General features: G+C 37.5%; 1 protein-coding gene across 4 annotated transcripts in view; it reads left to right on the forward strand.

The window, feature by feature from the left end:
• LOC127455875 (FERM domain-containing protein 4A-like) overlaps window positions 1–23468 on the forward strand; it is a 239314-nt gene that overhangs the window by 88484 nt on the left and 127362 nt on the right. For 2 of the 4 annotated variants that reach the window (XM_051724021.1, XM_051724017.1), the window contains exon 1: window positions 10272–10651. The exons of the other annotated variants lie outside the window; for them this stretch is intronic. In XM_051724021.1, coding sequence (XP_051579981.1) covers window positions 10559–10651 — 93 coding nt within the window. In that variant the 5' untranslated portion in view covers window positions 10272–10558. Of the gene's footprint in view, window positions 1–10271; window positions 10652–23468 lie in introns of those variants that run through there. 4 annotated transcript variants of the gene reach the window in all.

Genomic DNA, 23468 nt, shown 5'->3' on the forward strand with positions numbered 1-23468 from the left:
TATGTAGGAGGTCAATCTGAGGACACATAAAAAAATGAACACCTCTGCCTCTTGGTGGCACTAAAACAGTCAAGAATGTAAACAATGTCGTGTCTTTGTTGTACCTAACCTGATAGTTCTGAAAATTATGGCAATTTATCTCTGTTTTAGGTGCTAATGGACTGTGTAATTAATACTTAATATCTTTTACATGTTAAATCTTTTACGCTTGAATCCCGTTAATTGCTGCTTGCAATTATATTTTTGTTATTGTTGTTTGATTAATATTAACGACACACTAAAGCGGCAGGTCTATTAGCTGCTTTTTTCACTTCAACTCTGACATTTCGCTACAAATCTGCTCTATTTGTCCAGTTGTTTACATTCACTTTAGACATAAATTACTTTGTTTACATTAATACCTCACCAAGACGGGCATTTTTACGGAATTTGTTACGTGTATTTTACCGTTTAAGCTCATATTACCACATTACTACAACTCCACACAAGCTGCCGGTCAGTCAGACAAACAGTGCGCGGGAGTCGAAATGAGGATATAAAAAGTGATCTTAAGGATTCTCATTATTTGTGTGTTTTTTCTCTACAATTTTTTTCTTTTGGCCTGTCAACGAGATCAACCAGTACAGAATTACTGGTACAGAGTAAAAAGATCGATCTTGTAATTTTAAGAATCGATATTTCGGGAAATATTTTTTTTTTTTTTTTTTTTACCTAGCCCTAATTACCATCTCATACCATCACCATACCATGGTAGCACAACAGTACTTTTTGTAAGAGACTTTTCATGGTTTGATCATGGCTTCTGCTGAACATTTGTGTTCCACTAGTGAGAGCAAGGTGATAAAAATGATGATGGAATAAGTTGATGCTGAAGTTTCACTGCTGTAAATAATTAAGTCATCTTACCTGAGGCCTCACAGATGCTGAAACTTTTACAGAGCAGTCTGGTAGTCTGTGTGTATATGTGTCAGTTAAAGCATAAATGCTGTCATTTTAATGCTTTTACTGAAAAATATAGCCCTAAAAGTAAATTGGAGGAGATTGACAGAAAGAGAAAGTGCAGAATGACTGTGGACGTGAATTGTGAACTGCAATCCGATGCACTTCAAAGTGGTACTTTAGTAGATTATAAAGTATAAATGACCATACTGATGTGTGTGCATGCACATGTACATACATATGTATGTACTTGAGTATGCATGTGCATATGTGTACATTCATCTGTGTTTGTGTGTGGGAGTCAGGTTGAAATCACCTAAATTTTGGGGACTATCCAAGGGTCCCCATAAGGAAAACAGCTTAATAAACATACTAAATAATGTCTTAATGAAAACTGAAAAATGCAAAAAGCTTTCTGTGAGATTTATGGGTAGGTTAAGGGATAAAACATATGATTAGCGCTATATAAAAACAATAGAAGTCCATGGAAAATGCCCACCATGATAGAAAAACAAATGTGTGCTTATGTGAAAGAGAGACAACCCATTAGTCTGAATACAACCAGTGTGTGTTTCTTTTGCACGTATACTGTGCTTTTTAATGACATGATAATCATTGTATGGATTTTATACTCAGCTGAACAGCATATGGCAGTGAGACACAACTCTGCTGTTTCTCTCCACCCCTCGCCAAAAGCGTACCGTGCCTACAGGAAGTCTTAGAACAGAGCTCTGATTATCTTTACCCCTCCCTTTTATAATCCCTTTATTTTAATCTCATGACGTAAAGTCTTTCAGCAATGCCTCCGATGATATTTTTGGAAGTGATTCATTTTGCTCTGGAAAAGTTTGATTGTCATGTAGTCTTTTACGTTACGTAAATGCTGGTTTCGGTGAAAGCTCATGGCATGTTACTCTACTTAGATATTCTTAGAGTAAATAATCAAGGATAATTTCCACTTGCACTTTCGAGGAACGACTCGAAAAAAATTTCAGGGAATTATTTTTCGTGGTTATCAACATTATTCCACAAATGCTGTCAGTTGAGCTTAACTTGTACTGAACACTGAACATTCCTTTTAAGTGTCTCTATTTGTGTCTTGATTCAGTAGTTCTGGTGGCAGAGGGCATCAGCAGTAGTTTGTCACTGGTCACCATAGGAACAGTGGGGTGGTGCAAAGGGCAAAGTTGGCCAGGACTCCATTTTATTACCCTTCCATCACAGTACACAGTTATTTGTGTGTGTGTGTGTGTGTGTGTGTGTGTGTGTGTGTGTGTGTGTGTGTGTGTGTGTGTGTGTGTACAGATGTGAGTCTCCCAAGAGTAACAATGACCAGATAAAGGGTGTAACTTGGTCACTATAGAGAGTGAACACGAAAGACCATTGTGTGTAAGAGTATGTGTTTGTTTGACTTTCGTGTGCGTGTGGCAGCACTGCAGTGTTCCTGCTGTATTCAAAGTGATTTCTATTGTAAATGCAACTCACATTGTTCCAATGTTTCAGCTTGAAGAAACTGCAGGTTCTTTCTTTCTAGTTTGCAGTTTACAGAGCGACAGCACCCAGTATTCAAACTTTCTACCAGGGACAAAACACCCCGTCCTGCTCTCTTGCTTTCACTGTTGTGGTCTATTTGGACTTGTGAAGAACAGGTCTTATGTAGACTCTTGTGTGTTTTTTCCATGTGTTATGTAAGATGTATTTCGGTGCATGTACTGGTGAAGGGGCAACTCGATTTATTGTCTCGCATTTATATTTGTGTCACTTTGATGTTTAAACAGGACTATATCACAGAAAACCGGATTGTACAGAGCCTCTTAGAGGACAGGGAGGGAATTTATGTTTTGAAATCGTTTTGCATTCCCTTAGAATAACTTTTGTGTTCCATCTCAAGAAGTTTTGAGTTCCTTCACAATAAGTTTTGTGTTCCCTTAGAATAACTTTTGTGTTCCCTCACAATAAGTTGAGTTCCCTTGCAATCCGTTTTGCATTCCCTCACTATAAGTTTTGTGTTCCTTCACAATAAGTTTTGCGTTCCCTTAGAATTATTTTTGTGTTCCCTCGCAATAAGTTTTGAGTTCCTTCACAATAAGTTTTGTGTTCCCTCGCAATAAGTTTTGAGTTCCTTCACAATAAGTTTTGTGTTCCTTTAGAATTATTTTTGTGTTCCCTCTCAATAACTTTTGTGTTCCCTCACAATAAGTTTTGAGTTCCCTTAGAATAACTTTTGTGTTCCCTCTCAATAAGTTGAGTTCCCTCGCAATCCGTTTTGCATTCCCTCACTATAAGTTTTGTGTTCCTTCACAATAAGTTTTGTGTTCCCTTAGAATAAATTTTATGTTCCCTCACAATAAGTTTTGCGTTCCCTTAGAATAAATTTTATGTTCCCTCACAATAGTTTTGCGTTCCCTCACAATACGTTTTGAGTTCAGTCACAGTAGTTTTGCGTTCCCTCGCAATTACTTTTTAGTTCTTTTACAATAAGTTTTGCATTCCCTCACAATGTTTTGCGTTCCCTTACAATACATTTTGAGTTCTGTCACAATAGTTTTGCGTTCCCTCGCAATAGGTTTTTTGTTCCCTTGCAATAGTATTGTGTTCCCTCACAGTAAGTTTTGCAGTCCCTTGCAATTATTTTGGGTTCCCTCGTAATACTTTTTCCATCTCTTATGAAAATTAACCATGGTTCTACTACAGTAACCATTGTTGGACTTTGGTATTTGTAGTATAATCAAAATCTCCCAATTTTTTTTTTTCTGGCAAACACCACAAACGAACTGGTGTTAATATAGTAAAGCTGTAGTGACCATATTTTGTTTTTGTTTTTTTTGTTTTTTTAATGATTATGATATTTATTACCATAGTCCATTTTGGTTTTCCTGTATTATTACTATGGTTTTAGCTCTTGATAACCAATATTTTGGCAATTTGGCTAATGAGGAAAATTAAAGCGGTTGTTTATCATTTGTAAACTCAATTACTCCAAGATCGTTATCAATACTTGGCTTCACCATGTGAATTATACAATCCTGATCAACAATTCATAGATGTCAGCACTTGTTTTCTCAGCCTCACCCTTTCCCACGATCAGTATTACAACACCGATTCATTCTACATCCAAATGTTTTCAGTTTATACCAAAGTAGGTACTACACCAGGTTCAAAGCCTGAGAACCTCACAGAAACATAACAGTGTTGGTGTGGATGGATGTTTTTGTGTGGGGTTTTGCAATAATTATGGTAATTTATGAAAACTCACTCTGTATAACAGCCACACAAACTGCAATGTCAACAATCTGCCATCTGAGAACAAACACACACGCATACACACACACACACACACACACACACACACACACACACACACACAGAGTGCCGTGGGCTGAGATTACAGGGTGCAGTGTAAACAAGGTCTGGAAGAGCCCCTGCAGTCCCAGTACAGAGGCAGAGCTCCAGAACCCCATTAAAACCAGTCAGCAAGATTCAGTCGCTCTCGTTCTTTTGTGTTATTGAGGGTGTTTAGAAACTTTGTTTGTGTTATCATATTGGTTCAATTCATTTAGCCGGACTGTGAGAGTTGTGACAGGTTAATTTACCTGCGATCTTGTGTTTTGAATGGGAACATGTTTAGACCTATTTGCTGAAATGGCCTGTTTTGTTGGAGAAAATTATCAGGTGTATACTGAATGTTTGTGTGTGCGAATGAGTTTGTATTCGTACCCCGAGGCGTTCTCTCCTCTCTCGAGTTGTATTAAAAAAGTCACAGTAACACAGGAAGTAATGGCTTTTTTTGTGTGTGGAGGTGGTACCAACAAACATGATGTGATAAATCATGATGAGAAAAAATTCTCCGTTTTACCACACTGGCAGAATTTAGCTAAAAAAAAAACAAACATTCAAGAACAGCTTTTTTACATTTGTGAAATAAAACATCAGGGTTTTCCTGGGTCAAAAATGGTCCTCGGTGGATGCTAATGTGTACATGGTTTATTACTTTATTGCAATTAATTAATATGTTTGCATTGGATGAGTTATTTGATCATCTAAGCATCTGGAACCTTTTGAATTCAACATTTATTTTTTTTTTTTTTTAATTCAAAGGGCTGTGGGAAATCAAACTTAACAAATTTATTGTAAATGACACATGATTTCTATAGGACTAGTCATAAATATTCTGACTGTACTCACTTTTATGATATTTGGGACTTTTGTTCTTGTGAAAATGTTTGTTTATCAGGCTCTTAAAGGAATATTTTGGGTTCAATACAAGTCGGCAGCATTTGTGGCATAATGTTGATTACCAAAAATAAAAAAAATAAAAAAATGGAGGTTCCAGTGAGGTACTTACAATGGAAATTAATGGGGCCAATTTTTTGAGTGTGGTTAAAGGCAGAAATGTGAAGCTTATAATTTTATAAAAGCACTTACATTCATTCTTCTGTTAAACTCATGCATTTTTAGCTCCGAAGTTGTTTATACCTTCGTTTTTATGGTCGTTTTAGAGTTCACAGTGTTACAAATTTGATATAACTTTACGCAGAAAAGGTTAGTTAGTGATTTTATCACACTCAAATCATTTAACACATATTGTTTACGTATTGTGTCTATACTTTTGAAACAGTGAGTATTTTAATGTTTACGGATTGGCCTCATTCACTTCCATTGATAGTGTCTCACTGTAACTTCGATTGTTGCTTTATTTAAATAAAAGGAGGGATGAGTCTAAATAAATTTTTGTGGTTATCAACATTATGCCACAAATGCTGCTGATTGAGCTTAACTTGTATTGAACCCGGAACATCCCTGTAATGATTCATCTTTATGAATGTCCGAAGGCAAATCAGGCCTGTTTGTTTCCAGGTAAGACCATGGATGGCTCCTCATTACCATGGTTAGGTCATGTAGTTAATCTTAAAGGGTCATGAAATGCTCTTTTTTCATAGTTTTATTATCTTCCCTGAGGTCAACTGATAATGATAGTAACGTTTTTTGTTGTTGTTGTTGTTTTGCATTAAAACAGTCATAATTTAGTAATATATGATCATTTTCCACCCTGTCTCTGGGCCTCTGTCTGAAACACTCGGTTTTGGCCTAAGCGCCTACTTAAAGCTTTACTTAACGTAAACGCCCACTGTTCTGATTGGCTAACAGCGTGCAGCCCGTCAAATTCAGCTATTTTTGAAACTCAATCTGAAGAGAATGTACAAGCTCCACAACATTATAAAACTTCATTTAAGGGTTTACACATAACACACATCCAACACATTGCATCTGAATATATTAAACTGTTCATCTCAAGCACAACTGTTAACACACACCATCTACACTGGATGCACGAGTCGCGTCAAAAGCAATAGAACCCATTATAATCAATGATGTTGTCTACCATGGAAGCATCTGTTGCGGCGCATTGCGCTGACAGTAAACAGATGTCCTGTTCCATTTTGCGCTACACGCGCTGGCACTACTACTCCCAACAATTTAAATAAATGGGTTAGAAAGTTGTTACAACATGTCCGGTGTAGACAGCCTCAAGCCGGTGTGTTGCATTAATGGATGCGTCTGGTGTAGTTTATGATGCTGACATCCTGTCTATCAAACAGTCATGACATTTCAAATATTCACGAATGGAACTGTTTACTTACTGTTTTGCATCGGGTCCAAGTGTTTTTAACCCCAATCCTTCAATAACAGTTCCTTCACAAAGCTTGAATCATATTATGACTGGTTCACAAGCAATCCACACTGACATGAGTAAAAAAAACATGCAGTCCACGCTGAAATACACTGAAGACACATCCAGTTTCCAGTATCATCCTGCACTTAAATGCACATTGCCGGAAACGTATCAAAATGGTCAAAGATGTCCATCCAGCATGTTTTCATACACCAACAATTAAAAATAGCGCAGATGGGCGAAAGGACGCGTCCATCTTTGTGCTCAAAACAGCAAGAGGCAGCAGCTGAATGACAGAGAATAGCTTCTCCTCTTCAGAGTTATAACTTGACACTGCTTCTTTTAAAAGCAGCCCGAGATGTGTATCAAGCAGTCAAAGATGTCTGTGCATGTTTAAATACAAACATCATTTAAAATAGTCCAGATGGGTCCCCTTTGGTGTTCAGGAATAGTGAGGCCACAGTAGGCCTATGTCCTGCTGTCTTAGTTGAGGAACTGAAGCACCAGTGGGCGGGGCCAATGGTTCGATGATGTAAAAGTAGGCGTTAATGTTTTCTTACTGTAGAGGTGGTCATGATTTAATGTACCCCTAGTGATGTAGGGAAGTTGGGGAAGTAGAGAATGATTTTTGCAGCTTGGTTTCAATAAATGCTTTTATTGCACTGGAGATTAAGTTTTAAATTCTGAAATTTACTGTATGTTTTTACAGTAGAAAGACCTCTTAAATGACAGAATATCAATAAAAATTGTATTCCTCATGACATGACCCCTTTAAAAATAAACTGTAGTATTTGTTTTAAAAAATATAATAAACACATTTAAAAATGTAACTTTTTTTTTCGTGAACAGAGTCATACAAACCTTTAATGACTCTGTGGGCAGCTCTCAGTACGGTAAAAATAGAAAGTGTTTTTAATATTCCTAATCTAGGCCAGTTACTGAATGATGCTGAGCAGGGATTAGGACAAGGAAAGCTCCTCTCTCTCTCTCTCTCTCTCTCTCTCTCTCTCTCTCTCTCTCTCTCTCTCTCTCTGTCTATCTATCTTGCTCTCTCTCTCTCTCTGTGAATTAATGTATTTCATGTATAAATTCACATTAGCCTTCTCTTAATCTGACTGTGAATGAAATGGCCAATCAGAATCCTGTACATAATATTCAAAACATAACGTGTTTGCAGTATTTGTGTATTTATGAATTCTCTGGGGTCATAGAGCTCTTCATAGAGTTCCCAAAGAAAGCTTTGCTACAGATCTTCTCAGTGCATGTCTTGTGAATCACTTTATGTTATTATGCTTAAGAATATTAAGAATGACAAAAATGTTTAATTTAGGCTAACAGTTGAATGTAAAAATAAGAAGTGAAGGCAACACAAGATTTACGCATTTCAATTTCATCAAATTGAATTGAGTAATCTTTAAAAAAAAAAAAATTTAACAATTTAATTTAGTTAAAAATTACACAATTCAATTTGATGGAATTCTGATATTAAATTAAAATGCAAAAAATGAATGTTCCATCATTCTATCTTTCTATCTATCTTCAGTGGCAAGAAAAAGTATGTGAACCCTTTGGAATTATCTGCATTTATGTATAAATTTGTCTTAAAATCACACAAATTATTGTATAGTTCTTGTACATATTAAATACATCATTCAAACATTCACAGTGTAGGTTGGAAAAAGTATGTGAACCCCTAGGGTAATGACGTCAACAAAAGCTAATTAGAGTCAAGAGTTGGCAAACCTGGCATCCAATTATTGAAATGAGATTGGAGGTGTGGGTTAGAGCTACTTTGACTTATAAAAAGCACTCAAACATTTTGAGTTTGCTATTCACAAGAAGCATCTGCTGAAATCTACCATGCTTTACAAAAAAAGAGACCTCAGAAAACATACGATCAAGAATAGTTGCATTGCATAAAGCTGGAATGGGTTACAAGGTTATCTAGAAGAGCTTAGATATTCATCTGTCCACAGTTAGACAAATTGTCTATAAATGGAGATGATTTAGTACTATGGGTACTCTCTCTAGAAGTGGCCGTCCAGTCAAGATGACTCAAAGGGAACACCACAGAATGATCAATGAGGTAAAAAAGAACCCTAGAGTGACAGATAAAGACTTGGAGGAATCATTGGAACTGGTTAACATCTCTGTTCATGAGTCTACTATACAGAAAACATTAAACAGGTATGGTGCTCATGGCAGGACATCATGAAGGTTTCCAACAAAAACATTGCTGCAGGCCTGAAGTTTGCCAAAGACAACCTTGACATTCCACAACGCTACTGCCAAATATAAGGTTGAATTGTTTGGGAAGAATATGCAGCACTATGTATGGCGTAAAAAGGGCACCGCATACTAACATGAAAACATCATCCCAACGGTGAAGTACAGTGGAGGGAGCATCATGATTTAGGGCTGCTTTGCTGCTTCTGGGCCTGGACCTCTTGCCATCATCGAGGGAAAAATGAATGAAAAGTTCATCAAGATATCCTACAAGATAATGTCAGGGTGGCTGAAGCTCAGTAGAAGTTGGGTGATGCAGCAGGACAATGACCCTAAACATTGAAGTAAATCCACTACAGAATGGCTTCAGAAAAAGGAGTGTCCCAGTCAGAGCCCAGACCTTAACCCAATAGAGATGCTGTGGAAAAACCTCAAGAGAGCCGTTCACACCAGACATCCTAAGAATATGTCTGAGCTGAAGCAGTTCTGTAAAGAAGAATGGTCCAAAATTCCTTCTGAACATTGTGCAGGTCTAATCCGCAGCTACCGGAAGTGCTTGGTTGAGGTTATTGCTGCCAAAAGGAGGATCGACCAGTTATTAAATGTCTAGGGTTTGGAACAGAGTTCCTGAAACTCCTAAAACGTATTCAGAGCACTACAGGATTTTTTTATTTTATTTTCTTGCACAGTAAACAGAACAGGTATACAGTATATGTTGTGAGCTTCCAGTGGTGTTAGTGCTATTTGCTGTGGACACAGACTCATGATCTCCATAAAACTCACTTAATTCTTGCTGTCTGTTTGCCTCATTTAGTCCTGAAGAACACAGAAGGACAGACAAGCGTTTAGTGCTGTTTTTAACAAGACGTTGTCCCTGTTAGGACATATAGGCGATAATGTTACATGCACACACACATGCAGTGTTCCCTAGTGTGTAATCTTGTTGGCAGCTTGGGGGTATTTTCCCTTTGTCTACATGTGTGTGTGTGTGTAGTCTGTCTGGTGAAAGCAGCCATGGGATTTATAGCTAATCTGAACAGCAGATGGCAAAACATCAGATATTCTGTTTGAGGAAGAGAATGGACATTTTAGAGCACACACACACATTATCCTCGTTCATAAACGCTGACATAAACACAAGAGCATGAACTTTACTGTGCATTCAGCAATGTAAACACATGTACATGCTCACTCGCTAAGTGTGTGTGTGTGTGTGTGTGTGTGTGTGTGTGTGTGTGTGTGTGTGATAACACTCATATTAATCCAGTGACCTGGATTGAGTTTGACTGAAGGAGGCAAGCCTAGCATATCTAGAGCACAAAACATTGCATGGCTACTTCCAGAGAGAGAGAGAGAGAGAGAGAGAGAGAGAGAGAGAACCTCCCTCCCTCACACTTACAGAGTGAAACACACTCACACTCTCACTGTGGGATCTGCCACAGTATGGGCTGAAGACATCTAAGACAGGGACATACTGAAGACATCCACCGCTGGAAGACACCTGGACACAGGGAACGGACTCAAAGAGGGTGAGAAACGACAAAGAAGAGCTGACACGAGGAGAACAGGAGAGAAAGACAGAGAAACAGGCTGGAAAAGAGGTGGGAGAGAGTCGTGGAGAAGCAGCGCGAGAGGGGACGAGCGCGTCTGTCTGTGCCGGGACAGCAGACGCAGAACGGTCGTGGACCAGACGCTGGGACACACGCTCACACGCACACCATGGTGGTCCAGGCGGCCGTAACGCCCGGGAGGACCCGCAGGCTTCTGCTTAAACTGCCAGTTGGGACGCTGAGACGAAATAGTGAAGAGAGGGTAAGACAGAGGATTTCTGGGATTGTTCATGGACTGTCAAGGACTGTCAAGTGCTGTCAGCTGTGTTTTTATGTGTATCTCTAGTATGTTACACAGAATTTGCGATGCTTTCTTGCAAATGAGAAGACAATAAAAATAAGTGCTTTTTTTACATTTTAACATAGTCGATGTGCATCTGCATAAACTCTTTACATAGATTATCACTGGAATCTAATTTTCTGTAAGTTGACATGTCTTGCAGTGTGACGTGCTGTACTCTAAAACTATTTAAAACAGCATTTTGATCATTCTTTGTATTTTATGCATGCATCTTTTATTTGAGAGACTACAAGGAATATTTGTAGTTTTAAATATTTATTTGTCACACCACAAGGCCATTAAAAATTAACTAGTGAAGGCGATTACAGTACAGTAACATGCATTTTCTCTTTCGCGTTCATATAAATATTACAACCTGATCTTCAATGAAAATATCTTTACAATGCCGACATTTCTGCGAAATGATATTACGTGGTTGCTTACACATATGGCGGCAGTTCAGAGGTGAAATATCCACTGTGTGGCGCTAAAAGTGAGTTAAATGTTCTCCCAAACTGATGAGGTTTTTAAGGTTAATTCTCTATTGAGTTTTAAATCAACAAAACCGACCTCCCTACCCTAAACCTAAACCTAACTGATAGTGTCATAAAAAGCAAATGTGAGATGAAAAACACAACCATGTCATTTTGTGGTGCTTCTGTGGCACTTTCGGTTCACGTGTCAACTCGCGTGCTCTTCAGGACTCGTACCCTGGTCCTTTACATCACAAGTGCAACACTCTATCAGTTGAGCAATTGCGCAATTTGATCACACTCGAACAAGCTTGTAAATGTAGTTGGTTATGTAATGCAAACATCAAAATGAGTCATGCACTATAGTAAAAGTGTTTAGATGTCATAAGATCGCATTGTGTGAGGAACAGGGCGAAAAGTAAGTGTTTATGTACTGATAATCTGCCATTTTACTCGTGATTTGTGTGAGAGAGAAAAAATAAAGTAATTGTTGTTGTAGCGCCTCTAGTGTTCATTTTAGCAGGAATGAGACCAGGTTGCAATATTACATTGAATTGTGGCATTATAATGCGCTTTAATGCTCATATAAACATCATTGTTTTGTTTTTAAGAGCTGTTTGACAGCTTGAATGACAGTGAAATGTGTTTCATAATACTGTAGCATTTTTCTGAGGTTTAAGATACATGTGTAGAAATGCATCACAGTGATTACCGAAAACGTGTAGCGGCCTGCCTGGGAATGAGAATCATTTTAGAAAACAAGACACTCACACAGCAAGCTTCACTCACAAACACAAGTGCACAAACACTGTCGTTTACTGGAAATGCCACAGGGTAAAAGTTCTGTTTGCACAGACTGTGTGTGTGTACGTGTGCCAGCTTCATTGTGTACTGCTGTATGTGTGTGCACATGCATACAAATACGACAGCTTTCGATTCCATTTTGAGATTATTATCAGCAGTGACCAATAACCCCCTGACCGGTCGATTAACAGAAGTGGTCATTCTGGCTAGAGTCTGTTGCAAAATCTGTTGATAGCCTTATCAGTGGATTGTAGTGCATATTTTTAATTTTGAAATATTTTTTAGCAAATTTTTAGTAAATATTGTGTAACATTAACGGTGCGTTTAAATTCAGCAATCTTGCATACATCAAATTTGCTATCATTAAAATGTATTTTAGGGGCTAGTTGTCACACGGGGAGGGTTGTATCTCAATAACGATGAGATTTGGAGTCAGACGTCCAATTGTGCAAATATGTGTTTTCTCTAGCAGAGGTTTTGTATGTTGATTTTAAACACCTAGTTCAAAACGCTTTTAAATGAGAAACATTTTTGTGATTTCAACCCTCTCTAAAATACATTTTCACCCTCATCATATTTTTGTAATAGCTCCTGGGTAAACAAGCGAAAATAATCACACTGGCAAACGTTCAGACAAGAGACAACTATGTAAGGAAGGCAGATTTTTTTTTTCAGAAAGGTTCAAATGTGTTCTTAGGACAAGGGTATTTCACATGAAAGTCAGGTCGGGGCATGTTGTCACATTTTTGCCCAGGGCAGGTCTTAATTTTATGCAATATTTGTTTTATCCGTATATGTTACTCTTTCGTTTTTTGTTGTTTTATGGATCATTTTGTGCCTCATATTTGTTTTACTCTTTAAATTTAGCTTAAAATAGTCTGTTTAATGCAGGTGAACATTTAAAGAGAGTGTAGATTTTGTTTTAGTGGTTGTGATGGTGTGTTTAAATGAAACCTACACTACTGCTTCAGTGGCAGGTTTCATTGTGACAACTTACCCAATATAGTGTCACAATATGCTCTGCTTTTGGGGCAAGTTGTCACAGAAGGTCAATGTGTGTTTAATGAACTGTATTTTTTTTCTGGGCGATAACGGTGGAAATGTTCAAAAGCTTTTTATGCAGCCAAGACTTCAAGGTATGTGGCTATACAGAAATTGACTTTAAAAAATAAACTCACCCTGAGAAATATTTCCCCTACATATTTACTGGCATATTATATAGGCAATTGACCACTAACCCCAAGCTATCTTAAAATAATATTTTAAAAATGCATATCTCTTGTGTGATGGTGAATTGGCCTACATTAATGTTGTGTGCAAGCCTCATTTGAATCCAGTCCTACACTGATATTACAAAAAAAGCTTTTAATATTTCAGCATGCTTTATTACACAGTGCATCTCTCGCTCTGTCTTTGTGATAAGACAGATGTGTAGAATTACAGCATTATGAATTATAGATTAGAGGATTTTCTTGTGCATGTTATTTTTACTGCACCCCTGCAGAGGTCTCCTCCTTTTCACTGTCTTTCTCATTCTCTCGGTCATTCCCTCTGGCCCCGGGCCGTCCCATCAGCTCCAGCAAAATCACAGGTGCTTAACTGTAACTGCATTGTGGCATCATTCATACATACAATTACCTGCAGACCTACATGCATAATTGACACAAAGAATTTAAACTTTGGAATGTCTCTCTGTCTTCAATATTTGTGATTATCCCTATTCCCCTGGTAAAGTTTAATGCCCTTATATCCAGCACTGCATTCCCATGTTAAAGCATGCGTGTAAGTCAAATTCACTGTGATGCTTCATTACAGTGAAAGCAGCTTTAGTAAGCTCTCTTTCCACCTTCAGCATCACTGAGCCGCCAGGCAGCAGAATCCATCCACTTAACTGATCTTACACGAATGTCATTAGCGCTCTCCACAAAACTGCACCGTGACAAATTTGAGATTGTCATGATAGCCTGTTTAAAGGGCTCTCTGCATTGCAGTGAGGACAGTAGATACGGCAGTTCAGGTTCCAACTAAAGCTTCTGAGCTTGGCCCACACCAGCTGGAAATGAATATGATAGATTCTGGGATAAATTACACAAGAGATTGGCAACTTAATCTGAAGTCCTGCTGATAGAAATGCGTGAGATATCATGTGTGGAATTAAGTGACATTTCTTTATATTTGGAATCTTATATTTCAAATCTTGAGATTTCATTTTATTGTTTGACTAAATTTAATGTATAATTTTATTTTTGGGATTTTTGCATCTTAATTGACAAAGGAGGAATAGGATTACGACACGAATGACTCTTTAATGATCCGGTTCTTTTGAATCTATAGCGCAAAACAAATAGCGTGACCAGTGTAGTCTGATTGATGAACAAATGACTCTTATGAGCTGGTTCTTTTGAATCTACAGCACAAAACATAAAGGGTGACCAGTGTAGTCCGATTCATGAACAAATGACTCTTATGAGCCGGTTCTTTTGAATCTACAACACAAAACATAAAGGGTGACCAGTGTAGTCCGATTCATGAACAAATGACTCTTATGAGTTGGTTCTTTTGAATCTACAACACAAAACATAAAGGGTGACCAGTGTAGTCCGATTCATGAACAAATGACTCTTATGAGTTGGTTCTTTTGAATCTACAGCACAAAACATAAAGGGCGACCAGTGTAGTCCGATTCCTGAACAAATGACTCTTGTGAGTTGGTTCTTTTGACTCTACAGCACAAAACATAAAGGGCGACCAGTGTAGTCCGATTCCTGAACAAATGGCTCTTGTGAGTTGGTTCTTTTGAATCTACAGCACAAAACATAAAGGGCGACCAGTGTAGTCCGATTCATGAACAAATGACTCTTGTGAGTTGGTTCTTTTGAATCTACAGCACAAAACATAAAGGGCGACCAGTGTAGTCCGATTCATGAACAAATGACTCTTGTGAGTTGGTTCTTTTGAATCTACAGCACAAAACATAAAGGGCGACCAGTGTAGTCCGATTCATGAACAAATGACTCTTGTGAGTTGGTTCTTTTGAATCTACAGCACAAAACATAAAGGGCGACCAGCGTAGTCCGATTCATGAACAAATGACTCTTGTGAGTTGGTTCTTTTGAATCTACAGCACAAAACATAAAGGGCGACCAGTGTAGTCCGATTCATGAACAAATGACTCTTGTGAGTTGGTTCTTTTGAATCTACAGCACAAAACATAAAGGGCGACCAGTGTAGTCCGATTCATGAACAAATGACTCTTGTGAGTTGGTTCTTTTGAATCTACAGCACAAAACATAAAGGGCGACCAGCGTAGTCCGATTCATGAACAAATGACTCTTGTGAGTTGGTTCTTTTGAATCTACAGCACAAAACATAAAGGGCGACCAGTGTAGTCCGATTCATGAACAAATGACTCTTGTGAGTTGGTTCTTTTGAATCTACAGCACAAAACATAAAGGGCGACCAGTGTAGTCCGATTCATGAACAAATGACTCTTGTGAGTTGGTTCTTTTGAATCTACAGCACAAAACATAAAGGGCGACCAGTGTAGTCCGATTCATGAACAAATGACTCTTGTGAGTTGGTTCTTTTGAATCTACAGCACAAAACATAAAGGGTGACCAGTGTAGTCCGATTCATGAACAAATGACTCTTGTGAGTTGGTTCTTTTGAATCTACAGCACAAAACATAAAGGGCGACCAGTGTAGTCCGATTCATGAACAAATGACTCTTATGAGTTGGTTCTTTTGAATCTACAGCACAAAACATAAAGGGCGACCAGTGTAGTCCGATTCATGAACAAATGACTCTTCTGAGTTGGTTCTTTTGAATCTACAGCACAAAACATAAAGGGCGACCAGTGTAGTCCGATTCATGAACAAATGACTCTTACGAGTTGGTTCTTTTGAATCTACAGCACAAAACATAAAGGGCGACCAGTGTAGTGCAATTCATGAACAAATGACTCTTCTGAGTTGGTTCTTTTGAATCTACAGCACAAAACATAAAGGGCGACCAGTGTAGTCCGATTCATGAACAAATGACTCTTGTGAGTTGGTTCTTTTGAATCTACAGCACAAAACATAAAGGGCAACCAGTGTAGTCCGATTCATGAACAAATGACTCTTGTGAGTTGGTTCTTTTGAATCTACAGCACAAAACATAAAGGGTGACCAGTGTAATCCGATTCATGAACAAATGACTCTTGTGAGTTGGTTCTTTTGAATCTACAGCACAAAATATATAGGCGATGAGTGTAGTCCGATTCACAAGCAAATGATTCTTATGAGTCTTTTTTTTATTTTTTTATCTACTTATAGGGTAAACTTGTAGTCTTCTTATGAGCCGGCTCTTTTGAATCAGCAGCACGACCAGTGTACCACAATTCCTGAATAAGTGACTCTTATGAGCCGGTTCTATTGAATCTACTGTACTCAAAGGTTCTAAAGAATCTTTAAATGGAACCGTTAAGGAACCGGAATCCTTAAGAGGAATCAGAATCAGAAATCAGAAAATTCTCCATCCTTATTGTTCCTCGGGTTTCACTTTTGACAGGTGTCATTCTGGATAATTTGAAGTTAACTTTTACAATTTCCTTTTGAAAACAATGCACCATCTATCACTCTCACAAGCTTCACTTTTCTTGCCCTCTATATCTCTTTATCTCACAGTTCTCCAGCTGTCTTTTGCATGAATGCGTGTTTAATCTATCTTATGTCCATATGGGTCATAACCGGGGTACATATGTCTCCCATCCTGTTTAACATCTATTATGAGCTGTCAATCAGAGTGCAGTCTTTGTAACAGAATGGTTCTTTCAACCAATGAAAATCCCCCCAGCTGATGAGCTGAATCATATGAAGCTGCCAATCACCCAAAATCAGTTCACTTTAACAGTGAAAATGAAACATAATAGAAGTTCACTCCAATTTTCTTTACCTTGCCTTGTGTTTTCATTAGATTGTGTCTTCAGGCTGTAACGCACCTTTAAGAGGCAGCGCTAGTCTTAATAAAGGCTTTGCTGTCATGTGGTGTGTTGTGCATCTGTCTCACTGGGTTTGGTTGATTGGCTCTTTTGAAACACGGCTGTAATTTACGGATTTCCTGTGAGGATGGCAGACAAGGTTTGGGGGGACGGAGTGGTTGATAAGGCATAACCATTGCTATTAGCAGACAAAGCGGTTTAATCAAATGAACAAGGGCCTCATTCTCCATCTCTGATTACCAGCAACCCCTCCCCTCGCTTCTCCTTCCCTCCGCTGTTTTCTTTCTTTTGTTTTTGTGCTCTGCCATCTCTCGTTTTCATCTGTATGAGTGATTTTGACTCACGGTTTCCATGGACCGCAGACATACTCCACAGAATAATTCACTGAGAGAGAGAGAAACAAAAGACAGCAACTGTGTTGCTATGTAACAATTGTGTCAGTACTTTCACTCTTATTGCCGCAATTAGTCATATATTAAAATGTCCATTTTTCTTTCTTAATTACTTCCTTACTAATTTATTCCTTTTTTTTAATTGGTTAATTTCTACTTTATTGGTACTCTAAATCATTATTTTATTATTTACTTATATTCTACAGAATCTTTTCTATAATTACTATTATTTATATTTTATTTGTTCAAGTTTATATTTGTAATTTTTTAATATTTTTTTTACATTTGCAAGAATATTAAATAATTTAATTAATTAATGATTTTTTTTATTCCTTTTTCTTAAATTGGTTAATCACTACTTTATTAGTACTCAGCATTTACTAGGACATTTATTTTAATTTACTTTGTTATTTTGCGCAATTTATATTTTACTATATTTGTAATTTTTTAGAAGAAACTTCTAACACCCCAACTTAATATGCAATAATGTTCATTTATTTTAATGTAATGTTACTTATTTTATTCCTTTTTCTTAAATTGGTTAATTGCTACTTAATTTGTACTCGACTTTTTCTAGGTATTTTATTTTACTATTTTTCTTTGTTATTTTGCACTTTTATTTATTTTACTTTATTTGTTGAATATTATATTTTCAATTTTTACACCAACTTAATATGCAACAATTCTAATTTATTTCAATTTAATGTAGTTACTTATTTAATTTATTCCTTTTTCTTAAATTGATTAATTGCTACTTAATTTGTACTCTACTTTTTCTAGGAATTTTATTTTACTATTTTACTTTATTTTGCACTTTTTATTTGTTATTTTATTTGTTAAAGGTTATATTTGCAATTTTTGCATTCTAACTTAATATGCAATAACATTATTGACATCTAATGTATAATTATGCCGTTTGTACGTTGAAAATAAAGTGTTAAAGTGATGTTTTTTAAGCATTCCTACTCGCAACCTCGCAATATTGGCTTAACCAATGGTGTGGGTTTGGGGAGGGACTTTTTGTTTGTCCCACCAATTGCACATGGCAGGAATGTCTGAGAAACCTTGTCGAAAACAGTCATTATTTTTGCAGATTCGTTTGTTGATGGTAGTGGTGCAGAAATGACACACTTCAGCTTTAATATTACCTGTTTACTACAGTTTATATCAATATTGTTATTTTTAATTAGGGATGCACGGATATGACATTTAATAGACAATAACATTTAGTTTTACTTTTGCTTAGAAATTATGGTTGAAAAAATATACAAAGAGGTACAAAAGCTTTTTTACTGTTCTAACAATAACTAATTTCCATTGAACATGTACTGGATCTAATGAATACATGACAGACCAAAATTTTAAAAGAGCCACAAAGAAACATAAATACATGATAAACATATATATATATATATATATATATATATATGTATATATATGTTTATCATGTATTTATCTTTCTCATAATTAAATAAATATTTTTCTCCAAAACACGTTTCCCACAATTATTGGCACCCCTAGAAATTCTTATGAGTAAAATATATCTGAAGTATATTCCCATTCATATTTTACATTTTTTAGTACACCTGGGTGACTAGGAACATGAAATTGTTCAGCCATTACTTCCTGTTTCACAGGGGTATAAATATGAGGTATCACACAAGCCAAATTTCCTTAGTCATCCATCACAATGGGTAAGACCAAAGAATAAAGTTTTGATGTGCAGCAAAATGTGGTTGAGCTTCACAAAATGAGAAGTGGCTATAAGAAAATAGCTAAAGCATTGAAAATACACATTTCCACCATCAGGGCAATAATTAAGAAGTTCCAATCAACTGGAGATGCTAAGAATCGATCTGGAAGAGGATGCATGACTATATTGTCTCCACGCACTGTGAGGAGGATGGTTCAAGTGGCCAAAGAATCTCCAAGGATCACAGCAGGAGAATTGTAGAAATTAGTTGGGTCTTGGGGTCAGAAAGTCTAAAAGAAATATCAGATGTCACCTACATCACCACAAGTTGTTTGGGATGGTTTCAAGAAAAAATGCATCTGCTCTCAACCAACAACAAACTCAAGCGTATTCTGTTTGCCGGGTTCTATGGTCAGATGAAACAAAAGAGCTTTTTGGCAGCAAACACCAGAGATGGGATTGGCGCACACAGAGATGAAGAAGTACCCAATGCCCACGGTTAAATATGGTGGTGGATCTTTAACGTTGTGGGGCTGTTTTAATGCCAGAAGTCCTGGACATTTTGTTTGGATACATGGCATCATGGACTCTATCATATACCAACAGATAAATATCAAAACCTGACTGCCTCTGCCTCTGCCAGAAGGCTTACAATGGGCCCTGGTTGGATCTTCCAGCAGGACAATGATCCAAAACAAACATCAAAATCAACACAAAAATGGTTCACTGACCACAAAATCAAGGTTCTGCCATGGCCATCCCAGTCCCCTGACCTGAACCCCATAGAAAACCTGTGGGGTGAACTGAAGAGGAGAGTCCACCAGCGTGGACCTCTAAATTTGAAGGATCTGGAGAGATTCTGTAAGAAGGAATGAATTCAGATCACTTGCCATGTGTTCTCCAACCTCATTAGGCATTATAGGAGAAGACTCAGAGCTGTTATCTTGGCAAAGGGAAGTTGTGCAAAGTTTTGAACAAAAGGATGCCAGTACTGTGCCACACATATATTTAACAAAAATATTTGTTTTTTTTATAAAACTTGTGCTGTGTTTGCAATTGTTTAATATCCATTAGAGGATTATTGTGAATATTTTGAATGAAAGATCAAAAGGATAAACAATAAAGATATTTTTTCACAGCCTTCTTTGCTCATATTTACCAAGGGTGCCAATATTTTTGGTCACAACTGTATATATGATAACAAGTTATGGGGAAAGTTCTGTTATGTTACTGTAGGTTATTTTGCACTTCTGTTTTTGCAGTACAACAGAACTCCCATTTTACATATTATGAAAGAACATTACAAACTCTTATGCATATTTAACATGCTTTACTTTTTCAAATTTCAGAAAAAATTAATTATAAACTCAGAAAAAATTATTATAAACTTTAAATAATGAATTAAATTTACGTCATTAATTATAAATTAACATTAATATAAATAATCGTATCTGCGTTTTCATGCTAATTACCGATATGTTTTTAATTTGATCAATAATTGGCCGATAAGTATTAGTGCATCCCTAATTTTACTGTTAATTTACTTATTTTTCACAATTTTTCTTTGTATGATGCCCAGCAAATGATTTGGCAACACAAAGCCATTTTATAACACTTTATATAATTGAATTAGACTCCTTACAGCTTCTGTATAATTGAGTGTGTGTTGGTGTGTTTTAGTGTGTAAGATGTCTCTTCACAGAAGGTTAATGTCATTTTTTAGCTTAAGGGCTCTACAAAACAGTAAAACTTTTATGCTTGTTGGACACTGGTTACAGACCAATATGCTGTGCTTCAAGAGGCCCTTACCCTTCATTCATCCCTCATCTGCCCCAAACAATCTCATCCTCACCCCCTCAATTCTTCATTGTCCATGTCATTCCATTATTCTTTTACCTTCTGAAGTTTTTCTGTTCTATTTCCTGTCCTTTCTACTTCCCACTTCCATTTCCTCCTCCTCGTTTCCTCATTTTGAATCTGTTTGAGGCTGAGTCACATACTTATCTCTCAGCTTGTTGTTCTGCTGTAATGTGGTGCGACCAGTTGTTATTTATAAGCCAGATTTCCAGTCCAACGCTTCTTCCTGAAACTACAGCAGACGTTTGACTGTAGAAATGTTTCCTTTTTTCTCTCCATGTTTAATGGACCGCTGGGGTTCTCCTTGGAGACCCATTCTTGTGTGTGGTTTTAATTGGGCCTTGTTTTGTGTGCCATCACTGGAGTTTGTCTCAGGGCAGTGTGCTAACTCTCAGCTGCTCAGCTAAAGCAGAGTGCTAATTGAGGCTTGTTAAATGTAACCGTTCTGTTGCCTTCTATTAAGAAACAGGCCAGGCATGATGCAGAGAAAATGTGGGTTAATATACAAGTGTGTGCTTTAGGTTGTGCAAAGTCAGCTGTTCTTTAAATGACTCCATAGTAACACATTGTGGTTCCAAATGTGTTTGTACTATGTGTGAAATCATGAACGTATCGAAGCAGATGTGTACGTGCTCATTAGTGTGTGTACTCTGAGTGTGTGTAATCATGCAAGCTTGTTTGTTGTCTTTATCTATTAACTGTTTTGTCTTTATTAATTAAGGCCTGACTGTCCAGCTACGCTATTGCAATCCCAAATAAATAAGTCTGAACGCAATTTATAACACAATGCTTCATTATCAGCTTTGCTGTAATAGTCTGGTTCCGAAAGTAACAATCACTTTAATTTTTACCATTGGGTTAGGAATTTATCATTAACAATAACTATTTTTTCTTTTTAAATTTTATTCCTTTTTTCACCCCAATTTGGCTTGCCCAATTTCCACTGTCTAGTTCCTTGCAGTGGCGCAGTATCTCAATCTGGGTGGCAGAGGACGAATCTCAGTTGCTTCCGCTTCCACCCCTGCATCTTATCACAATAACTTATTAGCTTTTAAAGACAGGCCTACCGTGAGCTGTGAAGTTGTTAATCTAATGTAATATGCTTCTGCTGAAGCCATCAGTCCCCATTATTTCAACTTTGTTTAAAAAAAAAGCAAACGTGTTTTATACAACATGATCACAGTGAAGTCGGATAGTTTCGGTACCCTAGGATCGGCGACTGCATGCCAACGTGCTGACATGCAGCATTCTTATCAGACATGTTTGCAGTGGTTTCAATGTGTTTACCTTTCCACCTGGCATGATTGGCAGCGCATTGCATCAGCTATGTGGGAAACTAGGGCTCAAAGCCAGGCAGTAACCACATTTGAATGATCAATGACGAGCATGATTCGGAGGTTTCACTTTTCCCTCTAACATTACTTTTTTACTCCACTAATGGTTAAGGTAAGGTTTGGGTTTGGGTTGGGGGATAGAATCTATAAATGTATGCTTTTCTCTTCATTGTATAACATCCTGTAAAGCTGAAAACAACTTGCTTAACCACTAGCTTTTGGTGACCTCTCCTGGACATAAATAGAGCTTATACATGCCCATATGCCCTACAACACTTACCACTTTGGCCACTGGGGGCAGTGTTTCGAAATTTCGGTCAACGTATACCGATTTTGACGAAAGACAAGTCAGTCTAATCTTTCCGATTTCACTGTGAGATCAGGCTGGTTTTATAGTGGAATTCCTGGTGAATAACTAACTACATTACTCATAAATCCTGAGCAGACAAAACGCAGCAAAAGAGCTCTGCAGCAACTTACTGTTTGTTTGTTTTATTTGTTTGTTTTTTTGATTTTCACCCCTTTTTTCTTCCCAATTTGGAATGCCTAATTCCCAATGTGCTCTAAGTCCTCATGGTGGCGTAGTGACTCGCCTCAATCCGGGTGGCGGAGGACAAATCTCAGTTGCCTCCGCGTCTGAGACCGTCAAACCGCGCATCTTACCACATGGCTTGTTGAGCGCATTACCTCGGAGACATAGCGCGTGTGGATACTTCACACTATTCCACGCAGCATCTACACACAACTCACCACGCGCCCCACCGAGAGCGACAACCACATTATAGCAACCATGAGGAGGTTACCCCATGTGACTCTACCTTCCCTAGCAACCGGGCCAATTTGGTTGCTTAGGAGACCTGGCTGGAGTCACTCAGCACACCCTGGATTCGAACTCGTGACTCCAGGGTTGGTAGTCAGCGTCAATACTCGCTGAGCTACCCAGACCCCTGCAGCGACTTACTGTGAGTAATCGCAAGTCTTCCTAAACTCTCAAACGACTTATATATTTGTGTATATCTGGATTTTCTTGGCATAAACTTGAAATATATTGTTTCTATATCTATACCTACAATCAACAACTTTAAATCAATAGTTTTTTATTCTATAATTTGATTACATTATTCACAATTGTACTTCATTCCCTAATGAATCATCCCTTTTTGTCTGATTTTCAAATACTTTTTTGCTTCAAACCAAAGTTTAC

The sequence above is a fragment of the Myxocyprinus asiaticus genome, chromosome 18 (genome assembly GCF_019703515.2).
Source record: "Myxocyprinus asiaticus isolate MX2 ecotype Aquarium Trade chromosome 18, UBuf_Myxa_2, whole genome shotgun sequence".
Lineage (NCBI taxonomy): Eukaryota > Metazoa > Chordata > Actinopteri > Cypriniformes > Catostomidae > Myxocyprinus > Myxocyprinus asiaticus.